At 43.6% G+C, this 14,625-nt stretch overlaps 1 protein-coding gene across 1 annotated transcript in view; it reads right to left on the reverse strand.

Annotated features, from left to right (window-relative positions):
* Positions 1-6,715: 6,715 nt before the first annotated feature.
* The window catches only part of GPRIN3 (GPRIN family member 3), a 56,257-nt gene continuing 48,347 nt past the window's right edge, over positions 6,716-14,625 (reverse strand). The window contains exon 2 of the mRNA XM_073340685.1: positions 6,716-11,234. Coding sequence (XP_073196786.1) covers positions 8,688-11,123 — 2,436 coding nt within the window. The 5' untranslated portion in view covers positions 11,124-11,234 and the 3' untranslated portion in view covers positions 6,716-8,687. The remainder of the gene's footprint in view (positions 11,235-14,625) is intronic.

The following is a 14,625-nucleotide window of genomic DNA, read 5'->3' on the forward strand; positions in this document are numbered from 1 at the left end:
AAAACACCCATTCTGACTGGGTGGCACTTGGCACTCGCTTTGCAAAGGTGTAGATGGTTACACAAGGAGAAAGGCAGTGGAGACTCAAGTCCAATATATTGATAGCGCTTGTACTTTTTATACATACCTTGGTATATGGTAAGAAAGAAAAAAGCCCCTCTTTTTAAAAGTCAGAAACAGTTTACAGTACTGTAATATTTCCCCCACATACCGATAATATAAACGTGAGCTAATCTTTTTTCTGCATAGGGAAGAAGTCCATCATTCAGTTATGATTTCAAAGCCATCACCACACCTATATAGATACTTCCATACACAGTATTTTGGTTGCTAGAGAGTTTAGTTTGTTAGTTTACCCCCTTTTGTTACCACACCACTGGCAACAATAAGCACTCTGGTGTTTATACTTTTTTTTATTTTGTCTACACTACTCCTGACTTGTCCGTCTTTTCAACTGACTTTGGATCACCTTCCTCTCACTTATGATTGGAGTTTATTCAATAACTACAAGATTCTGGGGCACTTTTCAACATACCGCTTCTGTTTTTTCACCATGGGCTTGATCCTGCCAAGGTGCTGAGTGGTCTCAACACCAACTGATGTCAAGGAACATTAAGGGTGCTCAGCACCAATCAGTAGATTCTCAGCACCTTGCAAAATTGAGTCCTAAAACAAGGGACTACTGATATTGTGGTCTCTGTTACATTTCCCAATTTAAGGCCAATGGGAAATCAATGGGAGTCTTTCTATTGATCTCTATAGGCTTTGGATCAGGCACTAAATCGGTCGTCATTTATCGGTCGTACATTTATAGTTAATGTTGCCGATGACACACAATAATGTAGAATAAATCTCAAAAAGATTAGTTAAATATGAAGGCTAGTGAGAACACTAACAACAATAACTTTAGAGAGCACACTCACTTTCCCCACATCCCTAGGACATACTTTGACTTCGGGTTTGTTTCTCAAGACCCATGCGTAACAGGGGTACCAACAACAGATTGAGACTTTTCACCTCCGGTGCTGCCAGTTACTTTTACCAGTTAGGTTTCATGACAACAGCATTTATATGCATCAGCAAAACAATCAATGTCTAGGAACGTACAATAACCGGGACTATTGCAGACACAGATTCTTTATTTCAGAATAAGCCAAAGGCAAGAATTGCAAAAAATAAACCAGTGTGTTCCTGGATACAGGATTTGGGGAGTCCCTAGTAAAGGCCCTATCACTCAATTTCTCCTCCTTTTTGCTCCCTCTCCCCCATTTTTCTCATCCCTTCTCTCCTCTTCTATGATAAGAGGGAAGGAATAGGTGGTTGATCATCCTTCCTTGAGAGAGGGGAGGGTCATATTTCTTTCCACCTGCCACTCATAGGTTGGTTGCCAGAATGAGTCCTGCCCACGTGGTCTTTTCCCAGAGTGGGCTAGCAGAAAGCACACAGATCTTCAATCTATTGGCTCTGCCCAAGCCAATGCAAAGCTAACAGAACCCAGATCAATGACCTCAGACAACAGCAGACTCCACAGATGTTTGGGACTATCCTGCAAATTGCCTGAGTCGGGGGGTTCCCCTTGGCTTTATGTTTATGGATCCTAAAAACTGGCTCAGGCTCCCAATCTAGAAAAATATAGTGTTCCTGAGGTCAAGATGGAAACAACTTTTCTATTTCCATGAACTCCACTTATCCCAAATCTATCTGGCCACTTATAACTTTCCAAGAGATACACCAACATGGAACTTGTTCCCTTTCCTCTGACTGGTTTCCACATTTTCTTTTTCCTACAGCAAATTAAATACAAGGGTTGCTTCAATCTGTTACTCTACCTTCTGTTTCGAAACCTGGGGCTTTTCAGACATTTTTACCCATAGGAAAGACATATGTCGTTCAGTTTCACTTTACATGTGGACCTTCTTTTCACCATTCTGTATAGTATTCCTTCATATTATTAACCATTTAACTGCCGCAGTGTGGTTTTGGGTCACAGGGCAAGAGGAGTGCAGGGAGCGTGTGTGAAGGCAAACAGGACTTTTTTCAGTATTTTCTTTCATCCCACCAGGCTGATTACACACTTCTGATTTTGACACCAACATGGCTGAAACCAAGAACAAGTTTTCCCAGCCAGTGGGAGGATGGCTACATAATCATATTCCTTGCTAAGCTCCATGACAGGTCAGTGCTGCCCCAAGCATAAGGTTCCTTTTGTTGATGATGAAATCTCCAGTAGCTCCAACAAGGTTCATTTTAAACATGGTTGTCTAGATAGCTTACGCCGGAGAAAGCTCTAACCTGGCATTTAGTTATCAAGTTGCTTAAATTCTGCCCTAGTAGAGCAAAGTAAAAATATAGACTAGTTTACATGAGCTGTGCTGGTGTTTATTGACTCTTTTGGACACATTATTGCTTGGCTTCAAATGCATTTCAGTAGGCGGTTGTGCCCACGTACAGTTTCACAGACATTTCTGAGATTAGCATTAAACAACGTTTTTAAGGATCATTCTGTTGTCATGCTCTGCTGACCATCTCAGTCTTTCCGCTGATGCCTGAGCAGTCTTTTGGACGCAGCCGCCTGGCAGTCTCACTTCTTTAGTTTTAGTTTATAAATGTATTGGCGATACTTTACTTCGAGAGAGGTTGTTTAGTTGTGATGAGGGATGGATAGGCTAGTGAATATTACAACTAGAAACAGCTGCAGGGAATTAAGACAGATCTTGCCGATTCCTCATGAAGCAAAACAATTATTTTACTCAGTTCATCTACATGTTCATCCTCCGTCATTAAGCGCCAAGCAAATTTTGGTCTAAATTGAGCAAACTGAGCCCAGATTTTCAAAATATTTTTTGGGAGTGGGCTGCAGGATGAAGTCCATGGAACTCTGTAAATATCCATAGCCACAGTTCGCCCCCAGGACACTCTGAATCATACATGTATATGCTCCTATTAACAAGTTCATACAGGGACAATTCAGACTAGAATGAATCACAAAAGTTTATAACAAGGGGAATAATAGAGGAAGGGACAAAAGGCTCCTCAATTGACATCACTTCACAGGGCATCAGGCATGGCTACCGCTGATGAGGGTGCGAGCAGAATTGAGCTGAAGTCACAAGAACAAACAGCACAAAAGGCTTAAACCTGAACATGAAACAACAACACTGCAGCAAATATTGGGAACTTCTTTGGTGCCAGCACAGACACAAACGTGGTAAGAGACGCCAAACTTGTCAACTCGCCTTACCAAACAATACTGCCCACATTTAATTCCACGCAAAAATCCACATGAAATTCACAATGCTAGGAGGGGATGGAAAGAAACAAAAAGTATGTCCTTGACAGACGTACATAGGAAGAATCCCTATATGTGTCAGCCCAAGTTCAGTAGTAAGACTGGATGCCACTTAAAGTAATGTGACATGACAGGGTGGAGGAATGGAATTAATGTATTGTAAGCCTGAAAATATGCCAAAAGGAAAGTTAAGAATCAATTCAGTACTGAGCTTAGAAATAATAACTTTAATTAAACTAAGCTAAAATATTATATTATATAAGCTTTATGGGATTTAAGTCCCCTTTGGGGACGAAAAGGGCCCCAAAGTGGACATACCCACAAATTTTGGTTCCATCAATGAAAAGGTAATTACTCAGGGCTGTTTTTGAGAAGAGCATTGCAGTACATTTACATTTGGGAAGTATAACACGATCTACAGTATAAGAAGGTATGTGGCATTGCAGACAGGAATAAATGACCATCACCATTCCTGATCAGTCTTTGGTGGAAGCAAAATAATTCCTATTTAACAGTCGTCCTCGGCGGAAGTGCAAAAACCAAAGCTACAAAGCCACACAGTGCTGAAGACAGGATTTTCTACAAATCACAGCAATTTCCCCCAAATATCCCACAGACGGTAGTGGACAGTGTAGGAAAATTAGTGGGAAATAAATGCTCAAGCTTGGAGAATATTGCTAATCTTACAAATGTGGAAACATACACTGGAAACACTATTGTATATCACGCTTTTGGGGAAATAGTCACTTTGCTACCATTTATTAGCAGATGCTATTTACTACTACTCTAATATTATAAACACAGTAAAGACTGTCTCAAAGGCTTCTGCTGCTGCATGGTAATGATTTCAAATTTACAATATGAGGGATTATAATGCATGCCATGTAAAACGTGAACTATACACAGGATAATTAAATGGAATGGCCTTAATGAAAGGCAGCAACAGAACTGTGAACCTATTGGAAAAACAAAGATTTAAACAAGAAGTCAGGAAGAAAATCAAGACAGCGTATATACACTAGACAGATGGGCAAATAGATCCAGATGAGCTGCATGGCCTCTTTTAACCTCAAAATATTAGTGTGTGCCATTAAAGACCAAGTCCAAGATTTTCCAAGGTGATTTACACAAGGCAGCTGCTCAGCCCTTTCTGAGAATCAGCTCCCTTTACACTGATTCAAGTTGGGCACCGAGACCCACCAGCTACTTTTGAAAATCTTGGCTAAAATATTGTAGCGCGAGTGATCGTGCACTCATTAGCCAGGGGTAAGTCTAGGTAAGCATCATTCCATGTTGCCTGTATGCACACTCCACTTATTGTCAGTGCGCACAGCTGAAAAAAAAAATTAAATGCCAGTAAAAATCTATTTCTTCCTCTCTCACTTCTTGTTTTGTGTTCGAAAGCCATGTCTGTTTAGGTCACTTCTTCTCCAAATTGAGAGCATCTCAGCTTGGATCTCCACTCTTATCTTCAGGAGTTTTAAATCAAAGGCAAAGTCATCAGACTTCTGTTAAAGGTACTGAGCCTTCCTGTGCTAGCCCCAACGTGTAAAATGAAAAGTGGGGAAGGGGTCAAGGAACACCCAAAATAGCATCTGATAAATATGGAAAGCTGCACTCGGAAGCAGATACACCTTTCTTAGTGAGAAAGCTCTTATTCAGGAGAGATATATGACAAAGTACTTAATACCTTTCCTCTCACAGGATGCTACACTCAATATGTATCAGTCATACAACTCACCTGAGGCCTGATCCAAAGCACACTGATGTCACTAGGAATCTTTCCATTGACTTCACGGGTTTTTGCATCAGGCCCTGGGTGAGCCTCAATGCCAAAACTGAAGGTGGGAAAACACTTTCCATTAAAAATGCAGATAACCTACAAAACGTAACAGTGACGCAAGGTAACAGCTTTGCTTTCTAGTTGCAATGCATCAGAATTCATGGTTTTTTAATTGGGCTGTTATTTTCAGGGTTAAAAAGGCAGCGGATTGCAGAACCACAGCTTATTACAAATGTTGCACTCCTTCTATCATCAGTGTATTAAGATCATGTCAAAGCGGCTTGCTTTGCAGAAAGGCAAACAAACAGCAAGACTAGGATAAGACATCCTGCTGGCTGAAGTCCACTGCCACAGCTAGCTGCTTGAGCCCCAAAACTCAGCCAGGATCAAAATGCAAAAACTTTACAAATCACAAAATAAAACTTAAAAAACAACCACTTTCCCCTCAGGGGACATCCCAATGAAGAGCAGAATAAACCTTTTCTTTTCAGGTTTCAAAGTAACAGCCGTGTTAGTCTGTATTTGCAAAAAGAAAAGGAGTACTTGTGGCACCTTAGAGACTAGTCTCTAAGGTGCCACAAGTACTCCTTTTCATTTCTTTTCACTCATTTGGAATGATCCTGCAACTCGGCCTCACCAAACTTCTCACAAGTTATGTGGTCACCCTGAGCGTCTGTAACACACAAGACTATTACCCTGTGATCATTTATACAAAAGGGTCAGATCGTTAAGCTAGTGCAAATGAAAAGTTTCATTGACTTCAATGGAGCTGCTCCAATTTATGCCAGTGGAGTATTTGGGCCCTGAAGTTTGTTATCCTGCATGATTTCAGTATGTGCATTTACATGACGTTAAATAGGTTGCAGTACATGTACATATAGATCATTGTGTTGCACTAGTTATTCTGCACATCACAGTGTAAGTACATGCATGACATGAATTACACTGCACTATGACAAGAGCAGAGCTGTCACCTTGAGTCACCATTGTATTTCGGATAGCAGCCCCGTATTTTGTGGAAAGTACTTGCTACCTTTGAGTTTTGGTATTCAGTTCACTAAGGTCTTGGTTCTGCACTGGTTTGCCACTGCTTATGATGGATGCGGGATCAGGCCACAACAGTGGTATAAATCATACATTCATAAACAGAATGGGAGTTTTGCTTGAACAGGACTGCAGCACTGGGCCCAGTACCAGATTTTAGTTACAGTCTGTTCTACCTTGAACCATAGCAGAGGATGACTAGAAACATTCCTATCTAGTTCCAATAATGCTGCATGCACAGTATATTGTGTCTATATATTAAACTAGACACATCTGTTTGAAAGAAACATGGGGCCAAAGCCTTAGAGGGTGTAAGACTGGCATACATCCATTAACTTGGATGAAGTTATGCCAATTTCCACCTGCTGTGAATCTGGCTCATGAAGATTGGAGCTGAAATAATTCCAAGTGAATACTTTACTCAACTAATTTAGCCTCCAATGGTATGTCTACACTGCAATTAAAAACCTGCAGCTGGCCTGTGCCTGCTGATTCGGTCCCATGGGGCTCGGGCTAAGGAGTTGTTTAATGGCAGTGTCGATGTTTGGGCTTGGGCTGGAGCCCGGGCTCCAGGACTTGGTGAGGTGGGAGGGTCCCAGAGCTTGGCCTGCAGCCTGAGCCCAAACATCGACACTGTCATTAAACAGTCCCTTAGCCCGAGCCAGTTGGTACGGGCCAACCGCAGTTGTCTAAGTGCACTGTAGACATGCAGCAAGTAGATCAGGATTTTCTCAGGTTTATTCCAATTGTTTGAATTTGTTCAGCATATAGTTATCTCTTTACTTTATTAATTGATTGCTAACAGTTGGCTGTGAATATTTATTTGGGGCTGTGATGGCTAATTGGGGCTCTTCTCTCTGACCAGTTGAGCAGCACTTTTAGGATCAAGAGGAAGTGTCTGAAAACGTTACTGAGGCTTTGACTCTCTCAAGGACAGGTAACAGTTTAGGGAGAGGTAACCGGTAAGCGGCAATACCTGGGAAATTTTAGATCAATTTTTTAAACTTTTTTTGTCCTGGATCTCTCAGAGGCCTTTCTGGAGGCATTGTTCCTATACAAGTTAGACCTCTGTAAAATTTACTACCTGGGTGAGGATTTTAAATATATTTTTTTCTCATCGCTACTATAAAAAGTAATGTATGACTTTGCTTGGTCCTACTAGCCAAGGTGCAGCCAGATCTGCATGGCTGGCTGATTTAACTCCTTCCATACCTCGCTTAGTTTTGTCTGGTGGTACCCTCTCCCCTGCAGTGACAAGCCATGTCCAACTGCATATCAAGTTTACTACTTCCGAGTACTCATGCATGTAATTTTAAGATTTGTTACTTACGAGCACTTAGGTGTTCAAGCGTGGAATTCATTTTCCATGAGCATCTGTGTAAAACTCAACTGCATTAATGTTAGTGCAATACAATTAAATTACTTGGAATCTGCAAGTTCATGGCTAAGGGCCCAATGCTGCGAGCCCTCCACAGGAGGCGCTCCCATAGATTCGCAGGACTGGGCAATAATTTATCTGTACATTTGTGGTGAATTCTTCAAGCTCTCCCAGTTTGGAATTCCTACCAACTTGCAGGCTTGAGAGACAATATGGGCTCAAGTCAGTTTTCACATGTTCAGAATCTGAGCCAGTTCTCTCCCCCTGGAGTTTGGAATGAAGATTTACCATCACACAAAAGGTGACTTGCCACCAGATGCAAGTAATTGTAAGTAGAGAATCTCACATGTTTCAGTGGATGCTAGAATGATCTGAGAGCTCGTATTTGATTTGCTCACCACTCTTCTCTTTGGAAAGAATATGCCTGAAAGCTCTTTTCTTTTAAAATAAACAGAATTCTAAAAGGACTACAGAGCATTCCTCATAATTACTTCTCTACTTCTGAATTTTAATGGCTAGCTCTAGTGATTCCCCTCATCAACAGTTACATCTTTTATTAGTTAATGCTGGGATTTCCTAAGAAGCCTAATGGTGCTAGGAAACCAAATGTTGTTATATTTCAAGGGGAGATGAACACTTACCTACTTTGGTGTCTTTTGAAAATTCCCCTTTTCTATGTTACCACTCAAAGCTTTTAACCCCTTATTCCTTTCATGCACTTAACTCAATGCAGATTTTTTTTAAAGGAATTTGTATTTGTTAGTATTGGAGAGTATGTGTGTGTTTACAGCTATTTAAGGTTAGTTTAATTAAAAAGAACAATCACCACCACACCTTATGCTAGTCCTTGTGATACAACAAAAAATGACTTTTTATAAACACTTATACGATTCTTCTCTCTGCCTCATGTCTTGTCAGGAGATCCCATTCTCACTGCAGTCAGTTGGCAATTTAAAATTGTGCTTTTGCAAAGTGCCTCGCTTTTCATTTGACCGTAGACTGGGTGAGGGTCTACTATGGAAACAACAAAGGGGTGATACCTCATCAAGGGACAATGGAGTGACTATTCTGAAAATTTCTGGTAAGAATTTCCACGGTCACTGCATTATAATCCCAGATAATACAACTGAGCAGTGGGGTTTATTTCCACCTTTGGGGAGAGGGGGTTGTACCTGTGGACACACAAACCCCTATCAGTCTAACACAGAAGAAGGAGCAGGTCGGACACAGCAGTTAGGTCGCCTAAAGTTCTGCAACATGGACTGGAACACATTATGCTGCCTCCCTTTAAGTTTCTTATTTGAAGATGTATCCGAGGAAATCGATTTCCGGTTCTGGGTGCTTTGTGCCTTGATCAGTTTCTCATGTTCTCGTATTTGTCTTTGTAAGTGATTTTGGATAGCGATCCCCAGTGACTCTGGGTCTAGCGAAGCACCATATACCTCCCATGTCATGCCTTGTTCATCCCACACAACATCTCTGACGTGCTTGGATTGCTGCACCTGTACTTTGGCCTCCATGGCCACAGTGGGCTTTTTCTTCTTTTCCCCAAGATGTGGCAGTCGTGGAGCAGAGGCAGGAACAGCTGTTGGTTCCTTCCTGGTTTCACTGGCCTTGCTAATTTGACATGGTGGAGCTGTTGGGGTGCCCAGCCTATGGGTGTCATGGGTAGAATTCATATTCAACTCAGGTGTCAATCCAGCTTGCAGACTCGGGCTGCTGGACTTCTTTGCCTGATTAGTTTTTTCCAACATCTTGTCCGGCTCCGTTTTAACCGTACGTGGTGCATATACCTTCGCAGAGCCAGCAGCAGCTCCAGTGCCCATGTTAACTCCTCCTTTAGCCTCAAGCAACATGAACTTTTCTTCCTTCTTTGGCTTTCTCTCGGTTTTGACATTAACCGGACTGATTTGCATTTCATCAACACGCGGGAACTGCCAAGGCTTCCTACCAGTGCTGCTACCAGCTGCGCTGTACAGGGTCTCTGTCTGCTCAGTTCCATGGAGTACACTACCGTGTCCGTGTCCAGGTGACTGGTTACTTTCTGAATCACTGACTTGGTGCAGAAAGTTGTTGCTTGTTTCAGGGACGGCTGTAAATGGAGATGGGTGGGGTTCACCATCTCCAGACTGCTGAGGTGCTGCAGGTTGATTACTGGTGTTAACCGTAATCTGGTACACAGGTTTTGCCTTCAGTGAGACTGCAGCGTCTGATGGCAGTGGAGGAATGTCCGTGCTGTCTCTGGCCAAGCAGGCTCCTTGGGTTTCTGCCCTATCAGCCGGCGTTCCTTGGGTGTTCCCGGCTCCTTGGGGGCATGGACAGGCAGGTGTTATGCTACCTGCCAGCACTGGACAGATGGTGTCAGGTGGGTCTCCTTGATGCTTTTGCAATTGGGCAGGCTGAGCTTTCACTGGATCCATTGCAGCTGTCAGAGCGTACCCTTCTGGCATGATATCAGGACACCAGGCTGGCTTTTGGAGTGATGCAAAGTTGTCAACAAGTTCTGACTGGTTCTGCCCACCACCACTCTGATAACTGACGTGCAACTGCTCCTTTGCCTCTGAAGGAGGATTCCCCTTGAGGAATGCAGCAAGGATACTTGGGCTGGTGGAAGCGGATTTGCTCTCCATACTGGCCACTGCCTGAACCTCAGCATCACGCCATGTCCTGATTACTGCCTCCCGAGTTAAAGATGTGCTCTCAGGCTGGACTGTCATTGTACCTACTTCTCTGAACCTGGAGAGCTGGGGCAGCACTGGTCCTGTTTTCTCTGCCTCGCACAAGGGCTGTGTCCCCTCAAGGCTGGATTGTGGCAAAGCCTTATTGCTCTGTGCAAGTGCAGTCCTAAAAGTGGGACAGGATTTCACATCACTTGCATCCCTTATCTCTGCTTCTGAATAAACCTGCGGCCTGATCCCCAGAAAAGGAATAGCTTTGAAGTCCCTCACTGCAGTGGCTGCCGGAGAGAAGCCAGGGTCAGTTATTTCCACTGCTTTCTCTTTTTCCATGTCTATTCTTTGCAGGGTATTTGCCTGAGAAGAATGGTGACAGGACTCACTACCCTTGATAGTGTTGTCTAGGGATGGATAATTTAACTCCTGAAGTTCCGCTGGATCATTCATCCCACAGACCTTCACTGCACAGTCATCAACTTGTGCCAGTGACCTTATCCTTGGTAGGTCGCTTTGTATAAGCTGGTTGGAATTGTGGGTAGCTGGCATCATATCTGTTGCATGTCCAGCTGCAGAGGTTTTTGCTACAACCTGTGCTTGCACTGTGGCGTCACGGCTGCCCGTTTGCTCCGAGTTACTGGCCGACTTGGTACATGCAGGAGGCACTTCTTCAGCTTGGCTGAAGGACCCAGGCAAAAACATGTCTTGCTGGCTAGTATCATCCCCGTAGAGGTGCTCATCCCTTTGGATGTTGGAAACTACAGTACAGTTCAGGTCAAACAAGCAAACTCCAGCAGATTCAGCCTTGGTATAAGAAATGCCATTACTGCTCCTCTCTATGCTTGCTTGTTTGTGCTGGTGCTTAGTGGATTGCGGATCTCCCAGGCAATCTCTCTCTTCAGAAGCGGCAACCAACAAAAGTTGGGCAGACCTCAGAGGATCTGGTACCGTCCCCATGGAATTTCTCTGAGCTGTAGCTTGCAGTCAGCTTCTTCCAGCAATACTCTTGCAGAGCAGTGTTTGTATCAAGGGGAATGTGGTCAGGAACAACTTTCCCTTAGAGCCAATCTGTTAAAGAAGGAAACACAGCGTTAACAGCAATCGGATTTAAGCAGGGAAAATACTTTTTAATATTTAAGGGAGATGTTCAAAGGCACAAAGGGCTGACAGGCGCTTGACTCGCACTGAGTCAATGGGAGTTGGGCTCCTAACTCCCCTTTGTGCCTCGGAAAATCTCCCCCTAAGTAATTTTTCACTTGCAGAATAAAAAGTATTTGAATTTCAAATATTTTTCCATACAATTATTTCCAAGGTAGGATCGAGAAGCAGAGGTAGCCGTTAGCTACAAATGCATCAAAATCTGCCCTGGTTGTTGACTATTTTATGGAAAAGAATAAGAATGTTGTGCACTGATTTAGTCATGTGATTGACCTGGCACCTAAAGCTATTAAAAAAAAGGGGGAAGTGGGATCTGGGTGGATGGTTTGTGGAAAATATTCTGCCGTCAGAATTGAATAAATAACGTTAAGTAATGCAAAGCTAGAGATACAAGAACCTGCAGAAAGGAAGTTTGATCCCATGGCGAGGAGACTAGCCTGGGACATGGGAAATCCAGGTTCAAATTCCTGTTATGCGTCACACTTCCCATGTGACCCTGAGCAAGTCATTAAGTCTCTCTGTGTGCCTTGGTTCCCCATCTGTAAAATGGGGTTAATACTTCTCTAACTTCACCGACTTGTGGAGGACCAATACACTAAAGATTGTGAGGTGCTTTATATTGCAATAGAATTATTGAAGATAGACAGGTCTCTGTGTCAAGTTTCTAGTACCTTCAGACATAGGCGCTGGAGCGCCCACGGAGAAAAATTGGTGGGTGCTCTGCACCCACCGGCAGCTCCCTGCCCTGCCCCAGCTCACCTGTGCCTCCACCTCCTCCGTGAGTGTGCCTGCTTTTTTCCCCCTCCCTCCCAGTGCTTGCCGCCGTGGAACAGCTGTTTCGCGTGGCAATTGCTGGGAGGGAGCGGGGAGGAGGGGAAACGCGGCATGCTCAGGGGAGGCGGCAGAGTTTGGGTGGGGATTTTGGGGGAAGGGATTGGAATGGGGGTGGAGCTGGGGGGCACAAGCACCCACCGGCGCCATGAGAAGTTGGCGCCTATGCCTTCAGACTAATACTTGTGAAGTAAAACCTGGTTGCTAAAATGAACTGCTGAATGAAATACTGTGGACTAATGTTAAGAAAAACACCAGAACTGATTCTGGCTGTGCTACTGGAAGTACTATGTATACTTATGTTCATAAAGGAAAACAATTCTGCATTTATAATCTTCTAGAAGCATTCTTGACAAAATGTATTAACTGATTTACGAACTACAGGTAGATCCTGTATACACATCTGTTTGCCCACTGCTGAAGAGTAACCATTTGTCCAGTGAAACATAGCTAAACTCAGTACCACCACGGAACAGGATATCAAGAAGAATACCCTTTCCAGATGAAACAGCAGGGGGGAATTTTAAACAGAGGGAGCAGAATTATCTGAATCTCAGGGTAACTCTCATTTTGAACTCGGAATACATTTTAAAATGTGCTTTTAGAGTGGAATTCTCAAAAGAGCTCAGTGTTGGTCAAAACTTTGCTCTCACTGAATTCACTGGTAACATTCCTATTGACGACAATGGAAGCAGAGCTAGATCAATGGTAGCACTTGGGAAAATCCCTGCCTTGTTCTTTTACGTTGTAGGTTGTCTGTCTCCCCCAGAAGGCTTTCATTTCAAAGCCCCTCCCACATCTCCATTGCCAGTGGAGTGCTAGACTGGGACTCAGGAAACTGGGTTCTGTATTTCCATCTCTGTCACTGGCCTGCTAGGTGACCTTGGGCAAGTCATACCACCACTCTGGGACTCAATTTTGCCATCTGTAAAGTGGGGATACTGATACCAGCAGTGCCCTTTTCAACAAAAGGTCTCATTCTCCCCTCATTGTACACCAGACTTGCGTTAGTGAAACTCTGCCACTGACTTCAGTAAAACTCCCCCTGAGATGCAGTGCATTGAGAGTGAGAGGAGAAGCAGGCCCCAGGGGTTTAATGGAAACAAAATCAAAATGAATACAGCAAACCTAGTTTTGCACACAGGAAAACATGGTGACGCATTACGAATTCATTAACTTGATGTCCTCCAGATATTCATAATTTATCATTTTAACTCTGTATCTCTAATTTGGCGTGCCTTTGGGCTCTACCCAACCAAAAATGTCCAGGGCTAAGCCAGCCCTAAAATACCATGGCTATTGGTCCCACTGGCTATTGAACTTCTTAACAGGAATCTTGCTGCGGTATCCCATACAAATTCACAAACCAAATTGCTCCAAGTACAACTTCTGATGAGCTGAGCAGGAAGTGGGGAGTTTATATAAAATAAGCCAAAAAAAACTCCTTGCGTGAGGCCACAAGTCCTCATTTCTCAGTTGATGTAAAGCCAGTAGCCATCACTGTGCACACAATGAAAGTTATCCCACCTTTAGACACCAGTAATCATCCTTCGTGGCTGTGCACTGGGGAATGGGCAGGTTTGGTGGCTCCTGTTCCAATTTTCTTGTTTCCCTCCTCCTTCCCCTTCCAAATATGATCAATATCAAGGGAGTCAGTGGCAGATAAAACTGACATCAACATGGTCCCTGATCTCACGATGGTTGCAGGGGATCTCCAAAACCTTTGTAAAAATCTACATCTCATGACAATAAGTTTCAGCATAAATATCGGATGCAGGTCTGTGTGGGCAACATGGAAATTCCAGGTTTATCTGCATGCAATATTCCCTGGCTGACCTCAGGAACAGATCTGTATGAGACGGAAAGAGCACAGCAAAACTACAACCCAGGACCTTTTACAGGTCTTCTCCAGCTGAGCAGGTGAAGAACCTGCCCTCACATTACACTGATGAGGGCTGGGAGAACTCCTTAGTCTTGCTAAAGGGGAGTCCCCCTGGTGGTGTTCAATGCCTTGATTGCTACAGAGTGTATGCGAGTCTGGCTAGGAGAGTTAGAGACTCTGGAGAGCAGGATTGTGCTCCCTAGGTCTATCAATTGATCTATGAAGCAAGCAAATGTACTTGCTAGCTCCTCTCACAGACCCAGTGAAAATTAACGAAGAAATGGCTGGATTTAAGCAGTCCTCCCTCATGATTTGATCATTAGCGCACCAGACAGGCTTCACCCATTGGGCTTGATTCTCCTTTGACACTAGAGTAATGGAGTCACAACAGAGTAAAGCTGGTGGAGTCCGATCAGAATCAGGACCACTCCTTTCTGGTCGTCAGAGATTTTGTTAGGTGACTTGCTGGTGGAAGGAAGGAAAGAGAGAAAACTCTTTTCAGTGACAGGCAATGCTTAGATACAAAACTTTGGGGACATGGCATGTTATCGAAAACTAACCTGCTGAGATTTGGATCCCTACTTTTTA

Source organism: Lepidochelys kempii, chromosome 4 (genome assembly GCF_965140265.1).
Source record: "Lepidochelys kempii isolate rLepKem1 chromosome 4, rLepKem1.hap2, whole genome shotgun sequence".
Lineage (NCBI taxonomy): Eukaryota > Metazoa > Chordata > Testudines > Cheloniidae > Lepidochelys > Lepidochelys kempii.